A 27908-nucleotide genomic window follows, 5' to 3' on the forward strand; every position below is an offset into this window, starting at 1 on the left:
TTATTTATAAGTTACTTTCAGCTAAGTTCAATGAAATTTGTTTGAAAAACAGTAGGACATCCTTCAAAAAGCTGTGTTGGTACAGAAAAAAAAAAAAAGGGTTACTTTAAAAAGAGTTGGTGCCATCTCAGTGTGTTTTCACTGAAGCATCTTAATTCAGGAGCCATCAGGTGCTCGATTTTGTCATTTTCCAAAAATCATATTCTATTTAAGCCAAACCAAATCTCTTCTTCCTTCTACCCTCCCTGAGCCCAGTTTTACTGTTTGCCCTCTGAACTGCAAAATCCATTGCGACCCAGCTCTCTGCTGCCCAGCCAGCCCCGCGCACCTCCCCACACCCCAACGCCGGTTCTCTGAAACCCAGCTCCCACCGCAGCCAAAACAGCCCCAAACCATCAACCCTCCACCAGGAAAAGCTCTTTGTATCACTTTTTCTTGGTCAGAAATCTTTACAATTGTACCTTAGGTCACACAGCTTTTTTACTGATATAGGTTTTTTTGTTGTTTTTTGTTTGGTTTGGTTTTGCTAATACGATAAAAGCAATAAAACAACAGCACAAGCCCAAATGGAAGCACAGGATTTTTAAGTCACTAGGGCAAGTTTTGCTTTGCTAAATAAGCCACATCCACAAGAGCTTTTCTGGAGCCCACAGAGATGTGAACCCTCCACTCTGCGTGGCGAGTTTGCAGCTCTGCGCCTTGGGGTGTCACCCTCGGCCCTCTCACGGCCAGGCCAGGGGAGCTGCACCCCAAAGGTGGCACCCTCGGGGCTCAGGGTGTGGGGGCTCTGCCCACTGTGGCCCGGGGCCACAGGTTGGGGCTGTCTCCTCACCTTTTCCACCGGTCCTGCTCTTCCCAGGCACTGGGGCTCCCACAAGTCCTTGGCCAGCTCTCACATTTCTTTCGGGGTGAATTCACCTGCTTTTTTTTCTTTTTTTTTTTAATGAAATATCAGCTTTTTCCTCACTGATATAATCTTTAATATATATGGCCTCTGTTTATATGTAATACATCCAGCCTCCTTTAATGTGAAAAGCATCTGGATGGTCTCATACTGATGTCCCTTTACAGAGGGACAAACCAAAAATTACAGGCAAACCTTTCCTACCTGCAACGAAAGTCTGCAGGTAGGTGCATTTCAAAATGACTCTTTGCTTAAAAACATGTGAAGCATCTCCTTTTTTTTTTTTTTTTTTAATGCATGTGTGCTCTAATTGACAGGGCAAAACAGCAATTGAGGTGTGACAGGAAATTTTCATCTAGACCCCCTGGGAACACTGGTGACCCAGCCCTCCTCTCCCATTTTGTGTGCAGATGTACATATACCACCTACATGCATATGCAAAAGTTGATACCATCACTGTTATTAACAATTTATCTTGGCCTTAGCCACAGCCAGAGCCAGACATTGCAGAAACACTACAAACAAAACCATACGTGATCCCAAGTACACCAGCCACAGGTATTTCCAAATATCTCTGGCTGCTGTCACTGCAGTTCTTAGAATCACAGAATAATTTTGGTTGAAAATGACCCTGAAGATCATCAAGTCCAATTGTTAACCCAACACTGTCACTAAACCCTGTCCCTAAGAACCCCTCATTCTTACAACAGACGAGACATCGTCGGGACAGCGGTAAAGCTCCGCACAGGAGCGGCATGTGTGCACACGCGTTCAGATGTGCACGGGTGTGACCGCATGTGTGCACACACGTGAGTGCACACGGCTGCATGCACACGCGTGGTGAGCACAGGTCTGCACGTGTTCACACGCGTGTCTGTGTGTGCACAGCACTGGGGGGTTGCTCCCCAGCCTTGCCCTCCTGCCCTAAAGCCTGGGGAAGGAAACAGGCAATTCTCCCGCGGGTGCAACCCTTGTACGTACAATGCCAGGGAAGGGATTATACCAGGGATTAACATTTTAAACTTCCCTACCAGACCAACTGACTCAAAGATCCTCAGGCCAGTAATCGTATTACTGTCACTGGGATTATCGCGTTCTTGGGTTCAAACCCGAATTTCAGAAGTCGGTGAGAGCCACCCCCCACCCCTGTGCACCCCGAACTCCCCAGGCTGGGGCAAGAGCTGCTGCATTTGGGCTTTTTCTTCTTTTCTTTAGCCATTCTGTTTCCCCTGCAATAGTCAGGAGAAGACTCCATGAGTATTTTTCTTGTCATCTGCCTCCTCTTAATTCCCAGTAATTTATCCCGTATTAAAACTCCCTTAAGGAAGAATGGCCCAGGAGCCAACACCTGCTATGCAAATGGCAGCAAATCCCCTGGGCCCCCGTGGCGGGTGGTGAGGACCCGTGGGCTGCTGGTGGTCCCAGAGCATCCCCCCCCAGCCACAAGACTCCATCTCCGGAGCCGGGGGCACCCCGAGAGCCCCCCCAAAACCTCAAGCTCAATTTCATCCCACCATTGTGACGCTTCCCTTCTTCCAGGTTGTCTTTATTGCAGGTAAAATAAAATAAAAATAAAAGCTACTCCTAAGCAGAATTATTTATATGGAAGGTATAAAAGAAAACCTGAGCATCTCAGCATGGAGTTAATCTTCCCGCTTTGGATGGTGTTGGGGGGGATTTCATCCGCATGGCGGTCAATGAATTTTGTCCCTTTCTTTTAGGATAAGTGTTCTAGTTTCAATTGACAAAATACTGATCAACAAAAGAGGGGGAATTGTGGGCGGGAGAAGGTGGAGGGGGAGAAAAAAAAAGAGAAGAAAAACCTCTTGCACAATAAGGTGAGGGAAAAAAAGGGCTCGTTTCTTGGAGGTGACATCCTAATCTCATTTTTCCCAGTTAATGTGGTAGCCAGGAGGCTGGGGAAGGGCCAGGCAGGGAGCCAGCATGACCACATCAGGAGGGTTTGGTCCTTTCCCTTGGATAACTGGGATTAGGGGTGTAGAAACCTCAGGCAGATGATCACATCCCTGGGCACCTGCACCCTGCACCAGGTCCAGCCCAGCTCCCCAGGGGTACCCGGTGCCGAAATGGGGGGAGATGGGGAAGGCCCCGCACAAACTCCTCCATCTCCGCGCTTTCTTCCCGTGCCCCTTTACCATGACCATATATTTCCCAGCCCTGAGCGCTTGACTGACATTTGGGCTATTATTCAGGGAGATAGATTGTTTGGCCTGAAGATGCATTGTTTGGGCTCCTCATAAAAGAAATAAGCTAAATGCCGCAGCTACCACACACAAAAATGACTCCTTCTGGCCATAAAACCAGTGGGACAAGGAAGTGGTTGTAGGAGTCAAACATAATTGATGCTCAGAAAGATGTTATAAATAATCTGCGTCGAGTCCTCTCTCATGTGCCTCAAAACCACAGAAAGTGGTGCTTTTTTTTTTTTTTCTCTTTATCTTCCCTTGAATTCAGGAGCATAATACACCATGAGCACCAATAATTGATGTATGTTATAATTCTTCATTACCCTATCAGTAGTCTGGGAAAATTGGAAGAAAAGAAAATGCCAGAAAGTTATGGTAAAACTTAAGATGCGACAGAAGTAGCTTTCTTTGCTCATGCTGTGAGTGTTTGAATAAGAAGAATGTCCCTGCACTGTAACAAGCTAAAAGAATGAGGAAGACAAAGGATTTCACGAAAAAGGTTTAGATAGAAGACAAGGCAAGTGAAACTGAAAGGAAAGGAAAAAAAACCATTTACAATGGAACAATGCGTGTACTAATCGCTTTGATATATTATACAAACCCAAAGACCCAAAACATTGTGTAATTATTTATAAATGACTTCTCCACTCCTGTGTATAATACCGAAGAAAGAATAAAACTGCAGGCTACTCTCAAAACTATTTCTAAATAGACCTAGCTCAAAAGGAAGCAGAAGTGTTTGAAAAAAAATAATTAATGGTTGATTTTATGGTTGTCTCATTAAAACATTTTAATTACAACAAACAAAATACATTTGTGCTTGCAGGGAACAATTGCTTACCTACTCGGCCCCTTTCCAAAAAAAAAAAAAAAAAAAAAGAAAAAGGAAAAAGTTACATCACATGTTTAAAACCTGAAAATAAAACATTTCCACTATTTCTGCAAAGTCCCCGGGAGGGGCTGAGCCCCAGCAAGAGCTTCCAGGCACTTCTGCAGGATTCCAGAGCGGATTCAGCTCCTCCAGAACAGGAACCCCCCAGCACACAGGGAATCCCCCTGCGATGTCCTCTGCTCCCCCCACGCTGCCCACGGACAGGTAGATGAGGCCAAACCGTTTAGGGACAAAGCCCTTGAGCTGCTCCAGAAGCATTTCCCCCACAGAAGAACCAGCTCCTGCTCCAGAAGGGGTTAACGCCGCCCCTGTGCAAGCTGAGATCCCTTTCAAATATTGGACTTCCAGGGCTGTCCATTAGTCAGGAGTCACAGCGTGAACCCCTGAACCCTCCAGTAGCCCCGGGCTGGGAGCTGTAAGCTGACTCCAGCCGGGCGATGGGTCCCAGGGGCACAGCACCGTCTGTCCGTCCCATCGCTGGCAGCCCTCACCGCACGTCTGTCCCCAGCCCAGGCTGGGCAAGTGGCCACCACACTCCGCACCATACCCATGCAAGCGCAGGGGGACAACCTGCCCCATCAAGCCATCTTCTGGTTTTCTATCTATTTTTAACATTCCCACTGCATCAAGCTGGGCATCGCCTGGGGTGAGTGACCATGATCCTCCTTTTACCCCTTCAAGGCACTGGGTCAAGCTTTCTCCTCCCAGGATGATGGCTTTGCCACCAGGCACATCGCCTCTCCAAATTCAGCTCAAAGTATCTCCCGCAGACAGCTCTGCCTTCTTGCTCCAGCCATGCTTTCAAGCAAGGGAACAAAAAAGTAGTATTTTCCTGGTTGGTACATTGTTTTGACACTCATCCCAACATCACTTTAAGCCCTCGTGGACTAACGTAAGAAAACACAGAGTTTGGCAAGTTGTACCGATGTACATCTTAAACCTTAAGAAAAATTAAGCACTTCAGACTTCTCTGAGGCATCTTCCAACTGCGGGAGTGGTTTTACTATGAACCACTCATTTCCGTGCTTGCAGAGAAGAGTGATAGTGACACTGCTCTAATAATCGTCATTCTGGCCATTTTTTCCATTTGAGGCTGATTTCTAACATGGAGATTTGTTTACTTTTATGAGGTATGATGAACGCTTACAAGGGAATGGTATCTTCTCACGGAGCAGCTTTTTCCTTGCTAGAAATGGTGCGTTTCAAGAGCAGTGCCGAGCACCTGGGAGCCTTGCAGCACCTATTCTCCAACAGCCTTTCCTCCACCTTTATTTATTAATTCCTACTTTTTCTGGAGTCCATCCCTGAGTGAGACCCAACACACGACATCTCAACACAAGGGTGGAGGTTTGAGCTTCAAGCTGGAGGCCCCAGTGCACCAAGTGATAAATGTGCTGCATGGAAACGCACCCACAACAGTTTGCTCTGATTTCAGATGAGCATTTTGCCATCCCACACAGCGAAGGATGGACAGCTGTGCTTTTACAGTTTCCATAGTCAAAAATGCCATTTTAATTTTTTTCTCCTTGTTAAAGTGCTGTAAAGCATCTCAAAATAGATGGTATTTACGGCAAGCTTCCTTAGAGTTCAAAATACGAAACTAATAACATCCATGAGTCCATCTGAGCCCAGCAGCACTTATGTCAGGTGAAGAAGATAATATCCAAGGCTAAAAATCAGAATAAGGCCATCAGAGAGATTCTGGAAACACATTCTGTGTTGCTCGAAATCAAAGGTCCTGTTTCATTTGGGGATTTTTTTTCTTTCCTGATCGCAAAAAACTTCATGAAACTTCAGCAGCAGACTGCTGTAGAGCAGGCCCATAAGGTGTAAGTGCTATTATCTCTGTTGGCTGAATAATTTATCTGCAAAATTAGTAGACTGTCTGCGATAGAACTGGCTGAATTATTCATTGGGAATAAATTATCCAAGATATTTAGCACTTCTGTTTGCGAAGGCTTCCTGAAACAATTCTGGTTCTGTGAATGCATTCGTTATTCATAAGTACGCAGTGAATAGATTATGCAAACAAATTTCAGCCTATGGGTTGTTTGTGAAACATTCACTTCATTCGGGCTATTCATGGCTGTGACTGATCATAGAGACACATGGTGCTCTCTCCCCTCCTTGATTGGAGCACAAACTTCTAAAACAAGAGAATAACAAATGACAAACTGCAAATGATGGATAAGGACTAATGAATAATGCGCTTTCACTGCAAACTTTCAGACAAGTGATCGGTTGTGCCAAAGTCTGTGAAACTCTAGGGAATCATAAACATTTTAATGAATAAACTATTGACTACCCAAAGACACCTAAACAAAAGACAGTAAAAGTGTTGAAGACAACACCAGAGTTTATACCACTGTATACAAAGTGCACTTAACAAAAGTTTAACATTTTTTTCCATATGCTTCCTTTAAATTTTGGTCCTTTCTGATTTTCTTCTTGTTCATGCTGGAAACTCCACTGCCTATCTCAGCCTGGCAACCGAGGCCACTAATTGTGCCGTCACTTAAGGACATGAGTAATGCAGTGAAGTGGAACTACTTAGTGCAGAAAGTCATTTACGTATGCACAGGCCCTAAAAACATCAGCATAATTGCAGGTTCAGTGATTGAGAGGGCTCAGTCTCTCCTGCAGAACAGTCAGTTGCCTGGTCTTCAGTGGTTATACTGCACATCGAAGGTCTGTAGTCATATAAAGATGTTAAAAAGAAGAAAGCAAACTGATTCGGCAAGCTTGACCACTGGAAAACTATTTCTAGTTTGAGACTCGTTAATATTCATCACTCAGGGCTTTTTGGATTGCTCACTTCTGCGCGTGTTCTTTTTGGCACAAAGCAGGTTGGTTGTGGCAGTTTGCTGGTTTGTGGATCATCTCAAAGTGAAAGGAGCGAAAACCAGAAGGAATACCCCTAATAACAAACTCCTCAAGTTCAAGTAAAGAATGGTTGCTATGAATTTAAAATGCAAAGACAAAGACAATAACTTATGCTGTCAATTTTCCCTGTTTATCAAAGGCACAGGAGAAAATCACGGGAGTGGGAATTAATCTACATTTAACGTAAGGGAAAATCATGTAAATAAATTTGCGTTTAGGCACAGAAGTCTAAAAATGGCTATTGATGGAGGGTGAAACTGAAAACCTTCCAGAGGGGCAAGTACCTGAGTGCTGACAATGGGGCTTCCTTACAGCAGAGAGAGGCAGGATGTAAAAAGACAGATGTCAGAATTCGGGAACTTTTTAACCACTTATAAAATTGCCTTCTCAAAGTGTTAAATACTGGTACTTGGGCACTTAATGGGGATTAGCAGCAGCAGCAAGAACTTTGCAATAAAACCAGCACAGTTCTCGTTTTTTATCCAGAGACAAACTTCACTTACAAATTACACAATATACTTTCACAACCACTTAAGTTTTTCAGATAAACAGAATCTGTAATTTTTAAATTTCTCAGCACCTGCAAAACTCCTTTCAAAGTGAAGCGTGCAAAAGCCAAAGCACATGTGGATATTCGCCTCTGAAATGCAGGAGGGAAAAGACCTGCTTTGAGTTAAAGTTTTATCATTTCAGAAAATTTTCACTTCGAAGACAACGTGTAGGAAAAACTGTAAGGTGCAAAGAAAAGCTGAAGAAATCCTCCGGCTGGGTCTAGCTGGGGGAAAAAAACCTCGGCTCATCTTCTTCAAGTCCAGACTAACCACCTTCTTCCAAACCCCTGTTCGCAGGGATTTAAACTCACACCGGACACCCTTCGGCCGGAGCGGACCGGTGACCCCCCCTGCCCCCCTTTGTCCCTCCCCCGCCGCTCGCCGCACACGGGGGACAAAAGAGTTGGGGGAAAAGGGGGCAGCGCGGCCCCCTCGGGACCCCCCCACCCCCTCCTCCCCCGGGGGCGCGGCAGATGCGCGGCTGCCCGCGGTAATTGCGGGCACGCTCCGGAGGGCGCGGCGCACGGGGCCGACCTGCCGCCTCGGCGCGGCCCCGCGGGGCGGCCACGGGGCCATTGTCCCCCCGCCGCTATAAGTACGGGCGGCCGCGCCGTCGTGTGCCAAAGCCGCCGCTCACACGAGCGGATCGCAGCCCGCAGCACTTCAAAGACAAGAGCGGTCGCGTGTCCCCCCCGCCCCGCCTTTCCCCGCCGCTTTTTTTTTTTCCTTTTTTTTTTTTTTTTTCCCTCTTCTCTCAGCGCTGAAGTCCGCCCTGTTTCCCCCTGCAGCGGGAAGCGTTGCTTTTGCCTGTCTAGATTTTTATACCGTTATTGCTTAACTGCATCCCTGGGAGTGCCTTTCCATGTGAGTACGGAGGCGCAGGCACCTGCGCGCCGCAGTGCCGCCGTGCCAAGCACTCCCCCACCTCCACCCCACCCCCCATAGTTTGGTGGTTTGTTTTTGGTTTGGGGTTTTTTTTTCTTTCTCCCTCCACCTCTTCCCCGGCCACTTCGCACCTTCCTCCCTCGCTCCCACCCCTAAACCCCCGCCACCCCTTCCCTGCCCCGCCCGGGCCGCGCAGTGACGGCGGCTCCGTCTTCTCTCTCCGCAGGATGCCCGCGGAGGCGGCCAGCAGCGGCGGCGGTGCGGAGCCGCCCGGTGCTCCGCGGGAACGGCGGAGACGGCGCGGCCGTGCGCGGGCGCGTACCGAAGCGCTGCTGCACACGCTGAAACGCAGCCGGCGAGTGAAGGCCAACGATCGGGAGCGGAACCGCATGCACCACCTCAACGCCGCTCTAGACGAGCTCCGCAGCGTCCTGCCCACCTTCCCCGACGACACCAAGCTCACCAAGATCGAGACCCTGCGCTTCGCCTACAACTACATCTGGGCTCTCTCCGAGACCCTCCGCCTGGCCGAGCAGTGCCTCCCGCCGCCCCCCAACTTCCGTGGGGCCGCCGCGCCCCCCAGCCCCGGCAGCGACGCCGGCTCCTGGTTGTCTAGCGCTTCCCCGTCCGCCCCCTCGTTCTGCGCCTCCGCCTCCGGCCCCAGCAGCCCCGCCACCTCCGAGGACTGCGCTTACGCGCCCCCCGACAACCTGCGCAGCTTCCGCGGGCTGCCCGCCGCCGCACCCCCCGGCGCTCCCTGCCGCTAGGGCGCACCGCTCCGCGCCGCTCCGCGCAGCGCGCCCGGCTCCCCCGCCCGAGGGCCGAGGGTGGCGGGGGGGACGACGTCGCCTCCCGTTGCACTTTGCAGCCCCGCGCCCCCCAGTCCCCTTCCCCCGACCCCCGCCTCGCATCCCGTACGACAACGAAAACCGGGAAGAAAAGCGACAGATTTGCTGCCGCAGACGAGGTGAAAAGTCAATTTTACAATTTGTAGCTCTCCAGCGAAGAAAAACGAGCATGAAAATTTGGTTTGAACGCCCTGACAATGCCATGAAAAGGCTTAGGGGGCCGATGCGGCCCGGGGCGCAGCACGGGGCTCAGCGCGTCCCCCCTGCCCTGCGCCCGGGGCGGCTCAGCCCCTCCCGGGGGGGGGCCCAGCACCGGCCTCGATAGGACCTGGTGTTCGACGGACAAGGAGAGAGGCTCATGCATTATAGATGCTGACCCCCAGCGCGGCGGTCTTGCTTTAGAGCAGGAGTATTCAGCGACTGGGCCAGATAGGGGTTTAATTTATTCAAGATGTTCATTCATATGAAAATTGTATTTTTGTACATAAAGAGCTTTATTCTATTATTATGCCTCTTATCAAAGTGGGTTCTTTTTTTTTTTTTAAGAAATTGTACTTTGCCCTGTAAATAAAATTTTTAACTTTTCTACTGAATTTCAGCAGTGCCTCTGGAGTTTTGTTTCTTAAGCTCAGGGGTTTTTGCTCCTCAGAAGGAGCCTGGGGTAGATGCGAAGCATTTGCCCCAAGGCGACAGTCAGCACGGCCAAGCCGTCATTTCTCACACCACGCTGGGTACAGACACGTGCGGCTACCTGCAAACACCAGCTGGCCCCTGACTCACTGAGAAGGGATTAGAGATGCAGGCAGAGAGCAGGAGTGCAGCAGTGCTGGCAGCAGTGTTGGGATTCAGGCCTGTCCTTGCCATGGGTAGGAAGAAGAGCTGGAAGGTGTTGGGGGATTTGGGGCAAGGACACGATGCTGGACAGGGGCTGGAGCTCACAGCTTTGCCTGACCCTGCAACGTTGGGAGAACCTGGCTGGCAAAAGCTGTCCCTTTTCCCCAAGTCATGCGGTGAGATGGAGGCTTTCCCTGCTCGCTCCCACGCAGGGTGAGGGGAAAAGGTGGCCAGGGGTGCATTGCTTGAGCTTGGCAAAAGCCCTGGCACAGCTGTGGCCCTTGGCCAGAGATTGGGGTTGGTAAGAGGGGCCCTCGACTCCACAAAATCTTGTTCCGCTATTGGGAAGCCCCAGCTTTTCCTTTCTCCTGCATTTGTGTGCAGTGGAGTAGCCATCTGAGCCCCCAAATCCTACCTTGCTGAAGGGCTTCTGCTCTTCATGTCTTCATCCTCCCTCTCTTCAGCATTGCTCAACACTCCTGTATTTCACTAGACACACAAACACCCTTAAAAGCAACAGTTTATCCTCTTTGCCCTGTTTTATGGGTGGAATGAGGCAGCTCAGCCATATCTTTCCAGCCGTCTCCAAAACATAGGTGAATCAGAGCTGCATGGGCAGTTAACAAGGTGTTTGTGGGGAACGGAGGTGTATGTTTGAATATATGGTGTTGTACAAGCCCAAGTAAGTCAGCTCCTACACATTTCAGACAGGACAGCCCAGGGTTAGTGGAATGAATTGGTTTTCATTTTTTCTATGCCTCAGTTTCCCATCTGTAAAACTGGGGTACCACAGTCCTCTCACACCATCAGTGAATTTTATTATTTCATTAAGCAGAGTTTTCAGAGCATTCAGATGCTCAGGACTGATGTACAAGTCCAAGGAGAGATTCAGTCTTCAGGACAAAATCATATACTGTCCAGGGAAAAAGGCCGAGGGCAAACACAGACAGCATCAGGCAAAGCACTGAGAAGCTGTTCATCACACAGGCAAAATCTCTGCCTGAAAGTCAGCCCTGCTATGTAATGAAGAAGGTGGAGATGTTATAAAAAATAAAACATGGGATAATATAATTGCTACAAAAATTAGAAGGAGAGGAGCTGGATTAAGTTTGCACAGACACTGCAGTGTCAGCATTTCCTCCTTTTCAAGTGCCTAAGTCTGCATTCTTTATATTTCTTTAATATAGTTTTCATGTGCTTGTCTATAAACACACATACACACATCCAGCTCTGTTTCTCAGTGAGTGCAAATGCTGAAAAAGAAATGTTATTGTTTGGAAATCCTAATAGCAGTATAATACTTACATTAATTAAAGACACCATCAAGCAGTATAGTCCAGTTCCTTAATGATGTCCTGTTAAATAAAAGAGATTTGTGAAATCTAATTCTGGCAGTAACAGGTCTTGATCTGTGACGCAGTGAAGCTTTGCTTGCACCTGCCCTTGAAAGCCAGGAGGTTTTGTATGGAGTAGCCTCCAGGGGCTGAAATTTAGTACAGTCCGTAGAGACGGAAGGTCATCTAAAGTCACTGGGTCCCAAGACACTGGACTTCAATCTCAAAGGAAAAAAAAAACCCAACTTCACAAAACTTCAAAATATCCTCGATTCTTTTGTGTTTTCTTAGCTCCGAGCAGAGATCTGTGGACATTATGCAGTATATAAAGACCATACATCTAGCAGGACTCAGTGTATGATGTTAATGTTCCTAATGGGCAATGAAAGCTGCGAACTGCGTTGAGGATACAATTAGATTCATACATTAACATGAGTCAAAGAACAGTTTTTCCCCCAAGCGGTGATAGGTTCAGACATAGTTGAACAAATCTGCCGCCGGGACAGATGGAATGGCTATATTCAGAGGCTGCAGCACCAACCTGCACCCCCGTTTACAACAACAGGGTTTGTATTTGTTTTTTGTGAAAAGAGTAGTTTGGTGAATTGGCAGAGAGCTGGAACAGGTTTCCCAGACTGCAAACAGGTGGCTTTTTTTAATTGCACTGAAATCATCTCCTTGCACAAGTAGGACAGGAAAACAAATAGGTGAATTAAATGCTAGGGCTCATGAAATCCTTGGAAAAATATTTGGAAATACCAGATAGTTACATGGTAAAAGATTTCCACAAACAGGCAGTGATCTCAGTCCCACTGAAACCGGTGGCAAGACCCTTACTGACTTCAGCAATAACAGAAATAGCATGAATTTGAATCTTGGCACTGCATTATACATATGTATATGCATTTTTTCATATGTCTGCTAAAAGGTGTTGGTAACCCTTTATCCTTGCTGGAGCCAAACAACCACCTCCAGGGCATGCAAGCATTAGGGACCCTCTGCCAGAGGGTTCTGCGAGTCCTTAGGTCTAACTTAATTCCCCTTTAGCTAGGAAAGTCTGAGATTTCCCCACAGATAGGGCATCCTTGCTAGCTGGGAAACGTGCTTCCAGCACAGACTTTCTCAAAACACAACTGAGATTATCCCACTTTCTCTCTGCTGAGATTTACGATCTGCTACCATCTACAAGGTGCTCGTGTGCTCCAGGGACGGGGCCCACAGCAGCCTGACAGCACTGGAACCGCTCTGTCCCAGCCTTTTCCAACTGATTCGAAGCTCTAGAGAGACTCTGTGAATTATCTATGCTCAAAAAGTAAGCAAATAGCCACAAATCCAAAATTCTGTACAGGCTTTAGATAACAAGTATTTTCTGTGATTTTCCTGCCATGTGGTGCCCTACTTACTGTCATCCCTGCTGGGGTGAGGCTCAAACAATGCTTGGGGTTTAGTTATTAACAAGGGCATCCTCAGAAGGATTTTCGTTATTGGATGTCAATCTGTTGTAGATTTTGATTTTACTCTGTACATGGTGTGTAAAATACAGCCTGCACTACTACCTGTGAGCACATGAAACTTAATACTATAATTATACATCTCTGGGGCTCAAACACTCCATTAAGACTGGTTTGTATAGTAGGTAGAGATTATCAGAACAGAAGCAGGTGAGAACTCATTTTCAGCTTTCTTATTGGTGGCATATGCCATTAAAAGAAATTGTCTGGAGGAGCAGAGCTGCTGAGGACCAAGTAGATTTACATATCATACTGCACATGAGCACTGCAGAATAGAGATGCCAAAATACTGCATAAAATACTTTCAGCTGACACTTTGCTGAATTTTTACTTTTGTAGTCTTCAAGGACATTATTGAAGCATTTGTTCATCTAGTTTAATGAATTAACCGATTTGTTAAAACCAGTTTTATAACCAGTAGCATGATAATACTGCCCATGATGAACTAATCCCTTTTCTTTCTTCCTCCTCTACCAAAAGCCACAATGGTCAATATGAAAAAATATTGAAGATACCACAGAAATCATAGAGCCATGATGAAGTAACAGATCCTTTTAAAAGGCCTGTGAGACCCAGCCCCATTATTAATCACCGGGGCGATGAGGAGTATAAGGTCAAGCTGAGGATGTGAAATAGCTGTGGCCACTGAAAATAGGATTTTCCTCCCCACCACCTCTCTGCTGGGGTTTCTGTCCTCTCAGGAGAGATGGCAAAAGGTTCACGTGAGGCATTGCTGGTGCCAGATCAAGGCTCCACACACCAAGCAACGCTCCTCTATTATCATTATTAATTATATTATTATTTTTCCATTGTCAGTCTTCCAGTTTAAGATCCACTAGACAAGAGTGAATAGACTCTTCCCAATGGATAATGCTCTTCTCTGCTAGTTTGGAAATGGCGATGGCACAGCACTGGTTGTTATTCACATCTCCCACTTTTGTCCCTCTCGGACTGTCTCTGCAGCAGCATCTGTTAGTACCTCCCATTTCGCTGTTTGAAAATCTTAGGAAACTCTGATGGATTGAAAAAGAAAAAGAAATATCAGATTAGAGAGGCTGGGACAGAGATGCCACCCTTCTCCATGCCATATGCACAGCTTTGCAGATCCAAGAAATGGTTCTCACTCAGCTCCTACCCTGTTCATTTGACTCGTTGACTGTCAATAGGACTTTGGCAACTGTTGATAGGATGGAACACACCGCATACTTCTACATAAAGTAAAAACTTCCTGAAGCAAGACTTTCAGAGAAGAGCTTAGGTTTTTTCTTCGAGCAATAGTGAATAAGGGTCCACTGACACAATCTTGCATGCATTGTGCCAATGGAAGTGTTGCCATAAAGGTCAGAAAGTGAGTTTTCTAATGCTGTAACTGGAAAGAAAATGGTTAGTGTGTCTCACTGACATCCTTGCCCTGAGCTCATACATTTAGTTGCACTATTCAGCCCCCTACTCCCTTGCCTTCCACCCAGGAGATTTGTTGTGCTTCAGGGAAAGACCAGCCTGTGTCTGTGCACAGCCTCTGTTCTGCTCTTGCTTCATGCCCATGAGATGTACTTAATTACAAATTGCAGCATGTGAGGGGACTGATGCCTCTATTTCCCAAACAGGGATTTGGCAGAGTCCTCAGGACTTCACTGTCTCTTTCTTGGATTATTACATTCTGCACATTCCAGGATTTTTTTTTTTAACCTGAAGATTTCACAGAATTGCCTTCTAGGAAAGCATTTAAAGCTGTCTAATGGGAGTCCAAGGAGATTATGGACCATAATGGTTTGTTGCACAAATAATGGATTAAGTTCCATCTGTAGGAGTTAATTTGACTTATTTCTACAAACAAACAACTTGTTCTGCTCCTCTCTGTATGGCAGATGTCAGTAATCTTCATAAAATCATACCCAGGGGTACCTTGAGCAGGACTGTCTACAGCAGCAAACCTGGCAGATCATCATGTTTCTCCAACTTGCAGGTTTCCATTGAGATGAGAAGCCTGAAGAAACACAACATTTTCACGTGTGAAAGATGCAAATACAAAATCCTGTACATAAGATGGTGTTAGTCCACTTTTGAAGGTGGCAGAAGAGGAGACATATAGCCCAAGGGACACCATGGACTCAGTAGTTTGCCCCTGTCCCTCCCATGGGGACCAAGAGATTAAGGGGTCCTTGGTGAACAATTTGGCTGAGATAAATGAGGCCAAAGAGAGAAGGCAAGTGTTAAAAAGCAAAGGGAGGAAGACTAAATTCCCAGCATGGTCATAGTCACATTGGATTCCCCATGTTGACCTTCAGGATAATGTACTGAAAAGAGAGCCTCAAGGCAGGATCAGAAAGAATGAAAATCACTAATGGCAGGTAAAAGTCGAACAAACTGCACTAAACAGTCCTTTCCCACTTGAATTTCTCCTTGAAAATATTCACTTTTGAGAAAGCAGATGTCCTCCCTGGCAAGGCTGCTCTCCTTGTGGAAGAACAGCACAGGGCCTTAGGATGCAAATCTGAACATGGACCAGAAAAAGCATCTCTTCTTCCCCTGTGATTTTCCAGTTTTGTCTCTGGGATTCACAGGAAACAGGGAATATTTACAGGCTATTTTGCCTGGAACCTAGCAAAGCTAGAGACCTTACCAGGAAAGATCAGCAACTGTAGGCAGCTGAGTCGATCTCTCCCTCCAAAGCCCAAGTAACTTGATTTACATTTCTTATTGTTTTTTACTTGGCTATCTGTAGGTATAAATGCGCAAGGTTTTTTTTGTTTGGTTGGGGTTTGTTTGTTTGTTTGTTTGTTTTCTCTTAATTCGCTGGTATGTGTATTCGAACCTAAGGGATTCCACTCCTGAGATAAAAGAATGTGGCATTTTTTAACTTCCTATTTGAGTACCATCTCTCCTGCAGCAAGTCTTTTGTAGTCTGAAAGGAAAACCTTTCCTGTCACAACACCAGTAATGGATATTGCTCTCTCAATTACCCCTTGCTTCACCAGGAGAGCAACTGATGCGCATCGTGTTTATCCAGCTCACTGAAGTGCTTTCATTATCTAAGAAAAGAGGTTAATTAGTATTTAATCAATCTTTTCACAGGGTACAGTTTCCTCCTCTCCTATTTGCAATCCAAAAAGATGTCAGCTTCCAAAGCCATAATGCCCTCTTGATAAATCAAGTGGCAGCTAATGAGGTCTGTGGTCCCAGGGAAGGAGGGTCCGGGATACCTGACCCTCTGTGGCTGTCACCAGTGCCGCCGTCACCTGTGCCGCTCTCCCAGGAAGCACTTGTTGAGATGCTGGGAGACGCACGGAGCCATATGGGATGCAGAAAAAGGAACTGTCAGCTAAGGGAAGGTGGTGGTGGCTGCGCAAACCTAAATTGGGGTGTGTGTGCATGTGTCCAGTGCATGCTTCACGCCAATCAAGCCCAGAGAAGCCAGGAGATAAATCTCACAGAAACTCTACCCTCCAGAAGGAAACAGATGGGATTTCTTTTCTTTTCTTTTCTTTTCTTTTCTTTTCTTTCCTTTCCTTTCCTTTCCTTTCCTTTCCTTTCCTTTCCTTTCCTTTCCTTTCCTTTTTTTCTTTTCTTTTTTTAAAAATATATTTAAAGGTAACTTGGGAGCCATCCTTGCACCTGTATGGGGCTGAACTTCAGAGGTGAATAAAAGGTGCTAATGATGCTTGGTGCCAAGAGTTATGGAAAATAAAAGCATTAGCCCATTTCAAAGAAACATATGTAGGATGGAGCTTCCTTCATTAGGCAGTAGGCGAGTTTTTGTTCTTCCCTGAAAAATGCCAGAAGCAAAACTGAACTTCACTCTCTCACCATTTCCACTACGTTGGTCCTGCCAGCTGCAGCTCCACACAGCTGCACCGAGGCTGAACCATGGCTGAGACCAACACCCACCAAAGCAAACGAAAGTTAATTTTGGCCACTCTTAGAGGGGATCTGGGGTGAAATACTGGTCTAGGACAGCTGTTCCAGCCAGCCAGCCTTCCCATCTTAAAAGAGGCCTAGCAGCACTTGTAGTAATATTTTTTCTGAGATATTTAAGCAGAGAAAGTGGCCTGTGCATCCATATGCTCAAACTCTTTTGGCTACTGGGCTATTCTCTCTGTAGCCAGCACTGCTGACAATGAGGGGCTGAGCCGCATGCCCTGTGGTAGCCATGCTCTGGATTTCTTTCCCTGACTTTGGGAAATTCATTGTCTTTGGCATCGTCTGTAGGTTCAAAGTCCGCTTTCACTCTGCAGGGCACTCTTTCTAGGTTCATAAAGCTACGTTCAGAAATCTTTGGGCCGACCGAAAGCTGACAAAAGTGTCATTAAATAATGCTGCCAATGAATGAAGCTACCAAAGAAGACATAGTCCAGTTTGCATCTCAGTTACAAGAAGAAAGTGCAATGACAGAGTGAGTAATTGGCTAATTGTCTATATGAGCCCTATTTTAACAGTGCAGTCGTGCGATCGCACCATCTGGGGGGAGCTCGGGGAGGGAGCCCCAGCACACACAAAGCCAGCATGCGTTTCCCAACACGCAGGCCAGGCAACTGCCTCCTTCCCAGGCGGGCAGTGGGAGCAGCAGCCCCCCAAGACCCCCAAATACAGGCTGAGAGCTGAACCTCTGCTGAGGGTAAAAGGTGGGACGTTTGGCCAAGCAATTTCCATATTTTTGGAGGTGCGCGCTGAAGCCCACCTAAATTGCACAGTGAAGTAACGCAAGTGGCAGTGAACAGTGATATTACCCTGATTGCATGGCTGCTAACGAGCACAATTAAACGGGCGGTGTTGGATGGGTGGTAGGTGCAACGAGACAACAACCCTGGCCCAAGCTTGTGCGAGATGGTGAGGGTGCTGCAGTTGCGGAGCTCAGCACACCGTTGTGCTTTCTGGGCCATTCAGAAATGATGGCATTTCCCCCTCCTTGTCTTGAAAAAAGTTGAATTACTGCCTTTGAGTCCCCATCTATTTTCTTCCAAAGTTACCATGACGCAAAAAAGTATAAATCACACTTTTAAGTGGGCCTGGCACTTGTCTCACAAGAAGAAGGGAGAAAAAAAAAAAAAAAAGAGGTAATGCCATAATGTAAAATAGTTAAAAGCTTATTAGAGCCGTTCAGGGCAGTATGATTTCCACTTTGTTTCAGAACACCCCAAGCCCATCCTTTCATGCTATTGTGAAGGCAGCAATTCAAATCTCCTTTTGTCAGTATGAATGGCCCCTCTTAAAGCTCTTTTATGCCAACATATTCCCTACAGGCATATGCCCTTTAGCTCTATTACTGATTTACCCAAGTATTCAGCCCATACCTTCTGCTTTTCTTTTTCACTTACTGAAGTTCCACATGACACGAGCTGCAGCCTCTGCTTTGGTGCCTGCCCCACAGCCCAGCCCCAGCCGGGATGCTGCTGTCTCCGCCGCTATCTATCTCACCAGGAAAAGCCACACAAAAAAACTAACAGAGGAGACTTTTCAAATGATTGATTTTTCTTCCCCCCACCCTCTACCTCTCCCCCTTCTTTCCATCCCTACATTTGTTAGCGCAAACAAATGAGAGAGAGTATATGCGCCCCCCAGCCCCCCACCCCGACCCAGCCATAGGGGAAAAAGAGCCTTGCAGGCTTTGAGGGGGGAAAAATGCGAGTGTAAAAAACGCAAGTGGGCCTATTACCTCTACTTACCCTAATTAGACTTGCTTTGAAGGGCTATTCAGAGGTTTTGAAAGGCTGTCCTCTCCCTGCATCTCATTGTGCGATGTTTGCAGAGACATTTGCATCTGTTTGTGCTTCTGAAAATAGCAATGGATGCTTCGAAGGAAGCAAAGCCACCTCCAAGCCCAGGGCCGCAGCAGTCGAGGTATGTGCGGCTGGCGCTGGGCGGGGGGACACCCCAGCTCCAAGGGTTTCAGGGTTCTCCACCGGTCCCCATTTAAACAATTCCCTTTAACAATGCAATTTTAGGCATAAAATCTGCTAACTAGATTAAATCCAGATGACACAGGATGCAGAAATGGAAAAGAAAAAAAATCAACCCTCAAGTAAATGGTAGGCATCCTAACAGGATAGAAAGTGTGAAATCCATGCAGAGCTAGAGAGAATAGGTGGCAGAGCAGCCCAGGCTTTCATACGCATATGGCCTTGACCATTTGACTCTGGTCCCATTGAGGTGATCAGCTGGAGATGTGAAGGGGCATCTCTGGCAACACACACGTCCCGCTCGCTCCTTGAAGAAAGCTCACAAAATAAAGCTGCATAAAGGTGATTGATAGTAAACATTTTGTAATTTGGAGGGATTAAACTTGCGGGATGATCTTGATCAGGTTCTCAAGGCATTGCCAGAATGCAATTACATTAGAATAGCCGCTGCTGGATCGCTGCTGGCAAAGCCACAATATCCGTCAAAGAAAGGGGGTGTGAATGGGACAAAAGGGTTAATTTGAATACGCGCTGAAAAGACTGGAGGTGGACAAGGAGCTCTGCAAGGACTTCATCAGGAGCCATGGGCAGAAGGAGACGGTTTTGCAAATACAGAGGGCGAGCAGAGAGGATGTTTGTAAAGCACACTTGGAAAGGAGGGGGAAAATAAAAGGAAAAAAAAAAAAAGCCCCACAAAGCTCAAACTGCTTCTTTCTTATATTGCCCTTGGCTACGCTCAGAGGAGCACTTTAGATGGATTAATCGCAGGGAAAAACAATGGGATAAAAGTCGTCTTCTCCTCCGTCTGTCCTGGGCTGCAGAGGAGCTGAGCTGCTCTTTCCTCACCAGCACATGGTGGGTGCTGGGTCTGGCCTGAGCCTGGACCCAGCGCGGCCACGATGGGGTGGTCAGATCCCTTCCCTTGGCCCCGTGCTGCACACCTGGGAGCTGGTAGTCCCACGGGCTTTTTATGAGGGTTATGCTATCAGCAGGTTGAAGATTTTATCAGATTACTCCTCCAAAAATGCTTAAGAGGAATTAAGCATGCAAATCCACTCGCTTGCTCTGGGGTCAATACACTCCCCCATGCCAGTGAAATTCTCCCGCTAGCTCAGGCACCCATGACATGGGCTTTTCCACTCATCTTTTTAACCTTTAAACTCACACTGGCATCTGGAAAATGCTCCCATGCATGGGCCATGTGCTGGGTGGGCTGGGAGGAGGCATGTCCCACCTCTCCAAGGTGATGGAGAAGATGCTGCATTGTCACCTCCCTGCCCTGTTTGGTACCACAGTTGCACCCACCCCACTGCAGCGCCTGTTTAAAAAGGGGAAACATGTCCTGTGCCCTCCCAGAGCTGCTGCAAAGTGCAGAATCTGAGCCTGAAGCCAAACAGCAAGGCCAGAAGCCAAGCAGGGATGGAGGACACAGGTGGGGAAAGCCCAGGTTTCAAGAGAGGAGGTGGGAACACGATGCCATCTCTGCCAGCTTGTGATTTAGGGCAGATCCTGCACTCTTTGGGGCTCTTTGTGCAGCGGCTGGAGGCTGTATTAAGGTGTCTCTGTCTTGGTTAGGCAGAAAGCAGCAGCTGGGCATGGGTTTGGGGACAAGCAGAGCCAGGCAAGGTGGTGACCCTCAACACCCTAAATCAGTCCAAAGCTCCCCAGGGGGAATGCAGCTGTTTGCACAAGCACCTGTCCCCACAGGGAGCCACCGACTGGGACCTGGTGGCCTCTCTTGAGCATTAAGAACTGTTGAAAGTGAGGCACTGGCTGTGCAGAACAACGATGGTAGTGACCCAGCTCGCTTACAGACGCCTGCCCCATCCTACCTGCCCCCACCACCACTCCCTGCCCCGAGCAAGGGTGCCAGCCCCAGGGACAGTGCCAGCCCTGGGGACAGTGCCAGCCCTGGGGACAGTGCCAGCCGGGCTGTCTGACCCACGCGTGGCAATCACACACCATGGGGGATTCAGGTCAGGGCTTGGTGTGCTTCGTGGTGCAGGGCTTAGGCTGCTCCAGCCCCTTTTTGACATTGGAAATTTCAAATGAAGTTTCAGCTTTTTCTGCAGAGACACAAGTGGGGTTTAGCTCTGCTTTTTTCCTTTGGACACATGGATACAGCATCTAATCTCCACACTGTATTTTTGCCAGCACATTCATCAAGCACTCCCCGAAAGCAAAAAAAGCCTGTTTTCTTTTTATATTTAGAAATGCAGAACCCACAGGGAAACCCACTTTTCATCAACCCCCCCATCTTGCTGAGCCACACCTAAAGCCAGCAAAGACCCTGCTGCAGAAGGAGTCCAAGGAGCTCCAGAAACCCCCCAGCAACGAGTTTCTGGGGCAGCTTTGCCCGACAGCGCGTGTGCCTGCGCTTTCTCCCCGGCTGCCCCTCGCTGCCAGCTTGGGGAGGATTTTTTTTCCACTGGGTTTTTGTTTCCTTTGAGAACACCCCGTGTTTGTGTTGCTCTTTCTCCGCGGCACAATGCCCCTCTCCATTTCCTCGGCCGGGGGCTCGCGCGAGCGTCAGATCTCGGCGGAGCGAAGTCGCAGGGGTCGCGGGTCACCCGAGGGCATCAGGGACAGACAAAGTCCCTTCAGCCGCTAATGTAAGCCGGGGTAACAGCGCACTGAAAGCGCATCCACTTGAGACTATCTACAAGGCACTCAGCCCTCTCTAAGGGCTTATAATGTTGACTCTCCTGTCATTGGATCCAACCTTACTATAAGCCCTGGAGGTATGGGGGGCTTAGAAACATTCATTCAGAAAAATAAATCCCCCTGCTACCATTCTCTTCATGAAGATAAATATACCACAAACAGAACAAGGAAAGAGGCTGAACTCCTGATCTCTGCTCCAGCCACTTAAAAATTGCCATTAAAAAAACCCCGACAGTTTATTAGATTCCTTTATTATTTGCCATTAAAAACCCAACAGTTTATGAGAGTCCAAAGCAGTTTATTAGTGTGTTTTATTAGTAAAACTTGCTTTCAGCTCAATGTCACTTCTAGTCCCCTCAAAAGAGAAAATTTTGCAAAGAAAATGGGATTTGTTTGTATTTGAACTCGCCGTTTCTTGTGACGTTGCAACCCCAGCTGCTCCAGCCCGGGGAAAGGCTTGTATTTACTGCTGGAGGGGTTATTGCTCAGCTCCAAACTATTGTTATTTGTGTTGGTATTAAACCTGGGAAGCTCCTTGGTGAGCAGGACCATGGCTTGTCCAGGGCTGTACAGACACTGGGGAACCTGGAGCACCAGTTCCCAAACTGGAAAGATTTTCCAGGCTCACCTTGTGAGACTGTCGACACCGCACAGCGTCACCTCCCCTCTAACTGCTTCATGACCTGTTTTGCCTCTATAATTCTTGCCCAAAGCTGTGTCAAACTGGAATGAGAGTCTGGTGTAAAATCTGCAAGGGATGGATGTATTCAACTGGTACTCAGCCAGGAGAAAAACCAGTTACCCAGGGGTTGTGCCTCCATCTCCCAAATAAAAGTCAGCCCCCTTTCCCCGTCCCTTCTCTTACATTGAATCTTGCCGAAATACCCCTGAGCACCTGGCTGTGGTGATACAACTTTTGTTGACTGTGGATTTTTGCAGATTCACAGATTTTTCCTGAGAATGGTGCCTTAGTGTCCCCTGGGAGTGCAAAAAGAGCAGCAGCTCCCTCTAAGTCCTTGTCCATAAGTGCATCCAACTTGGGATGTTCCCAGATACGTGTCCCTGTGAGCCAGCATCTCCAGTGTGCTGACTACAAGGGTGGAGGAGTCCTGTGGCCAGAGCTGCTTAATCCCAGTCATCATAATTTAGAGCTGCCCATGAGCTGGTTTAAATGTCAGTGAACCTGGGAAGGGGGACATATGGAAGGTCTCCAGTGGAGGCAAAGCCCAGCAAGGTCCCTGCTTAATAGACCCGAGCTGGTGTCAGCATTTCTTCTTCTATGTGGTTTACTCACTCAAAAAAGTCAACCAAACCATTGATTTTTAGGAGAATCTTACCTTCTGCTGTAGCTTTACCTAGCTCTGAATGAAGATGCAAGTTTTAGACCATCAAGTTTTGCCTCAAGTTGTCAGGTGCTAAAGCTTCACCAGCATCTTGAAAGCAAAGCCTGAGTGCATCAGCAGGTTTTGAAATGCAACAAATTGCTTATTCTTGACTTAAGAAAAATAGCCTGGTGAATGTGGGTGCTCTTGCAAAATACTTCCCTCCTCTACTTCTATCCGTTCATTTTCTGTCACCTCTGCTGTCATGGTGGGGACTGCAAGTCACAGCCACTTACAAGGATTCAAAGGAGAAGGGGACCAGGCTCTGCAGCATCACATGTGTGCACAGTGAGGTGCTCAGATCTTGAGGGGGGAAACAAGCACAAAGGGGGAAAGTTGTCGCCTTGGGGAGGGAAAAGGCTGAACTGATCAAACTGCTGGCCTAAAAGAGGAATAATGGGATTTTGTGGGATTCACATTGATGTTCACATGAGAGGAGCCTCTGGTTGCCTTTTGTCTTTCAAGCCACTGAACAAGAATTTTAAAGCCCCTTTAAAATCTGCCTTGGCTTAGTCAATTATTATCACAGAAGTTATTAGACAAAAGCTCAATGGCTTTCCCAGTGGCTCTTCAACAGTTTCTGGGTTGCTTTGACAGTAAGAACTGGATCTGCATTTTTTTGATTGCCATATTCTTCTAAAAGTTTTCCACTGCTGATCTGTAATTTAACACTCACAGGAAACACAGGCAGCCAAGATGGGCGCCCATCACCCCGACTCAGTCTCCTCTCACCCCACAGCCTGCAGCATCGCTGTTCCCCATCAGCACCGCTGTACTGCGCCCAGCCGCTTTCTTTTCTGAAGTCTACTGGAGGAAAAATAAATGTCATAACAGAGTATCCGGTTTTGGAGTAGTAAGACAGAGACCTACGGGAAGCAGCAGCCAGCCCATGCCTGGCTGAGGCTATCCAGTGACTTATTCAAGGAAGCCATTCACACCTTCTCCCCAAGGAAAGGGCTGCCTTGGGAAGCAACTGGCCCAGCACAGAAATGTGCTTGTGGGCTTTCCATCCGAGCAGGTCACCGGAGTGGTTCCAGGACACAGCCTGGATGGTGAAGCCTCGGTCCTGCAGCCTTTATTCTCCACCAGCGCTTTTGAGATCTTCACAGTTTGATAAACTGTCTTTTTATCTTCTTTTTTTCCCTAGTAGAAGCAATAATTGTATGTTTTTAAACTAATGGTACCCAAGGAAAAGCAGAAAGTAATAAACAAAGTAATCAGTAATAAGCAAAAAAGTAAAGACAGCAGTAAGGCTGTTTGAGGTGGGGTATTTCTCCAAAACTTTGCCAGCACCGGAGAGGACCTGAGACCTCATTTAGCTCCTCTGAGACTGATAAACCTTTGATATTTCCCAGGAGGGAGAATTTCCCCACTTCCAAGAGGAGTGGCAGTACATGAAATGCAGAAATCACTTTTTAGCCCCCTTGTGGCTCTACCCAGCCCACAGGCTGCGTGGCTGCGGGGTGCGCTGGTGGGACCCACCATCCAGCACTGAAAGCATCTTGTCCCCATGCCTCCATCTCAGCTGGCAGAGGCGCAAGCCTGGCACCGTTTTCCGTTCTTTTTAGGAAACCTATGTTAAAAAGCAGCTGTTGATGGTGTAAGCAATGTGGGAATTGATGGTGGCAATAGTTGGAAGCTGTCCTTCAGCAGATGTGAGAGCCACCAGCTCAATCCCACAAGTTCCAAGCCCACAGACTGCTCCTCACGGGACTCCCAGCAGTAGCACTAAATTGCTGCAGTGATTTCTTTCACATTGTTTTGAGACGGTACTTCAAGATAGATGGACTTTTTTTTTTCCTTTCTCCATAATTGAAAATCTAAACAAAATCTTTCCAAGGACTTCATCCTGCCTGATGGACAGCCAGGAAATGGGAATGATCCATCAAGTGCTGACGGTTATGGTGCTGGCACCTGGGCTCAGGTTTCGGGGCAGAGCCTGATAATGAAGCAGCCCTCATTCGTGCTGCCTGCACGGGCAGCTCCCTGCCTTCCTCTGCAGTGGGCAGCCAGAAAGATTCCTGCCACCACAGCACCCATCCCTGGCAAGGCAGGAGCCAGGGTGACTGGCGGCTGGGTGGGAGAAGGATGCGGGGGGCTCTCCCCATCACTTGAGCTTTCTTCTCTTTTAGCATAAAGGACAGCAACACTGACCACACACCCTTCAACTTACTGCACAAACCAGGATTATTCTAAGGCAAGAGAAAAACCCTTGGTGCCAAATAAATCACAGATGAGGTGAAACAGGCTATTTCTTCACACTGGCCCAGCCCAGGCAGTCGCTGTTGGGAGGAGATGTCCCCGCGGCTGCACCGCAGGGCTGGGAATTCATTCCCATCTTACTCATGGCTTCCAAAGCTGGCTCAAGCAAACAGTGGGCTGCATGAGATGGGATAATATTTATTGCCTCCCAGGCGGGCTGTGAGGACGTTCACTGCTTTTTGCAGGGGCACAGACCAAGCACGCACATCTGGTCAGTGATGCCTGGTGCCTTCACCGTACCCCCACCCAACACCAGCACCAAATTTGTCATAAGGAAAAGCCATTTCTACCTGCGTTAAACAATATGGAGGTTTATGACCCTCTTGTCAGTAGCACGTGCTGATGCTGGGCCATAATGAGGATTTTGAACAAATATGAGGCATGTTTTCCCCTACAACCTTCCCAATTAATATTTTAAGTGATTTTTTGGGCTTGCCCTCTCTTTTTGCTCAGAACTGAGTTTGAGATGAAGCAGTGCCAGCACACGAGGAAGATCCTGTGAGTGATGCAGCTCCGTTACATGTTCCGGAGTCAAAGCACTGTTCCAGCAAGGAGAAAGCAACACCCTCTTCTGATTTCTTGGGTATGGGTAGGTGCAGAGCAGCATCCTCAGTCCAGACCCTACGTATAGTACCTCCACATGAAAACTCCGGGCCAAGACAACCTCCCAGCCCTGCAGAAGGGCAAAGGCTCATCTCCTCTCTCTTCCCTCTTCCCTTCTTCTGACCCCTCTCCACCTCCCTCCATGCCCAAAGGTGTGTGCTGGGGAAGCCATCGACCGCGGGGCAGCGACCACTTCCCCGCCACCAACACCGAGATGTCGGGATAGGCAGCCCCCAGCCGGCCCCCGGCTCCTCTCCCTTCCCCTCTGCAGAAGTCATCTATTTTGTTGTGTGTACACACAGAAAACAAGGGGCTGCCCCTTGTTCTCCTCCAGCCATGACACATCAAATTATCTTGCCTCCAAATATCCCATCTGGCTGTTAGTTTTTAGCTTCTTTTTCCTCCCCCCACTTCCTTCTAGGTTGTTTCTGCTTTCCTCCTCCTCCTTTCTCTGCTCCCCAGCCCATGTGTAAAAGTAGCAGGGGGGCCTTTATTAAAGGCAAAGCCCCACGGCAGCAGCTTCCCAGCCAAACTGCTCTTGTATTACTTTTTGATGAGTTTTCAATTTAGGCCTTTGCAGACAGGGGGAAGAAGGCGACTTGAGAGACAGAGGGGGGAAAAAAATGCAACAGATGGGGCCAATTGTGCTCTCTAGGCAAATTAAGGAAGACATCTGTAGCTCCCAAATACTGGTGGTCTAAAGCAATTAGTCCCCTGTGAAAAGGGGCCTCTCTGAGCCTCCTCCAGCCAATCCGCGCCCCGGCAGCACTCACGTTACAATGGCCTTGACCACAATTCACTGAGCCAAAAAAAAGAAAGATTAATCCAGGAGGAGCTGTGCGGCCAGGCTGGAGTTGCTAGGCTTAAAAGGGAAGGTTACGTCCGTTTCTGCCTGAGTTTGGAGCAGAAAAGAAGGACGGGGGGAGGTGGGTTTTTTTCTTGTTGGTGGTTTTTTTTTTTTTCATTCTTTCTGATGGTCACCCAAGGCGTACCTGGTTTGTGTCTGATGTCTGGAGCGAGTGTGTGGGTGTGGGTGTGTGTGCGCGCACACGTGTCCCTGTACCAGGAGAGAGCTGTAATCTGTAAATTGCTCAGGGACTTCAATTTTCCAGTGGCTTGTTTGGAAAGTGATGAATGGAGATGCAAACCCCTGCGGTTGGAATTATCTCCCCCAGCCCCCTTCGGTCCTCCTCCATCCCCAATAAAAAGAAGCTGTTATATGATAAGACCCCTCTGTAAGTGATAATTATAATGATTGTTATGATGCCAGGGTTCTGCTTTTACAATTGGAAATAAGAACTCTGGCTGAGCTAATCCGGCAGTGTGGTCCCTTATTTCATTCAACGTCAGGAAGCCGAGAGTGGAAAATTCAGAAAAGGACTTTATCCAAGCTGGTTATGAGCCCACTTCTCCCCCTCCCCTCCTCTCCCCTGGCTCTTTTATTCATGCATATTTATGATCAGTAGATCTCAGTGGAGAAAAAAAACACATACAGAAAACAAAACCGGCAGCACAATGGGGAGAGCTGCTCATGGGAGGTCACAGCACCTTTAAATTACACCTCTTGGCTTTGTTCACCCCCGCACAATGGAGCTAAGAGATAGGAAGAATAGCACCCTGTGTCCTGGTGCATCACAATTCTCCTAATGGTTTCAAAAAAGAACAGAGAGCCCCAACTAATTTGATATCTTATTGGGTTTCTGTTAACCTAAGGACATGCCTCATCCCAGCCACCAAGGCTAGTCTCATACAAAGAGCCTGGCTTAGTCTCTGCACTATGCTGGGTTTTGCTAGTCCAAGCATATCTGTCTTGGTCAGGTTTGAATTTGAGCTGAGTTAACTGGTTTGGAAATACAAAAGCACCACCCGCCCACTGAACCTTTGCCCCTTTAAATTAATTAATTTAATTAACGTGTTTATTGTCATGGTGCCTGTCAGAATGGGATCTTCCCGGGGCCACACCAAGCTCCAGCCTTCCCTCACATACAAAGGAGACGGGCTCATGGTTTTGGAGCTGAGTTTGAACCAAGTGACTTCTCAAGGCACTGAAATTTGAGTCTATAATTTATTTCTCATCCAGCCCCAGAAGCTGTGGTTCACAACAAGCACCAGTGAAGGGAGCAAAGATAAAGTGGAAAACTGCTGGAAGTAAGCTGGTGTCCTTAGGCTGCTATCGTGAAACATGCTTTTAAATGCAGCAACCTGAATATTTGGTAATAACTGCCTCTGAAGGCAAACTAGGAAGGAAAAA

General features: G+C 47.6%; 1 protein-coding gene across 1 annotated transcript; it reads left to right on the forward strand.

Annotated features, from left to right (window-relative positions):
- Window positions 1–8549: 8549 nt before the first annotated feature.
- Window positions 8550–9089, forward strand: NEUROG1 (neurogenin 1). The gene has a single exon (XM_065644432.1). The coding sequence runs from the start codon at window positions 8550–8552 to the stop codon at window positions 9087–9089; it is 540 nt and encodes a 179-aa protein (XP_065500504.1).
- The last annotated feature ends 18819 nt before the right edge of the window (window positions 9090–27908 follow it).

This window comes from Caloenas nicobarica, chromosome 13 (genome assembly GCF_036013445.1).
Source record: "Caloenas nicobarica isolate bCalNic1 chromosome 13, bCalNic1.hap1, whole genome shotgun sequence".
Taxonomy (NCBI): Eukaryota; Metazoa; Chordata; class Aves; order Columbiformes; family Columbidae; genus Caloenas; species Caloenas nicobarica.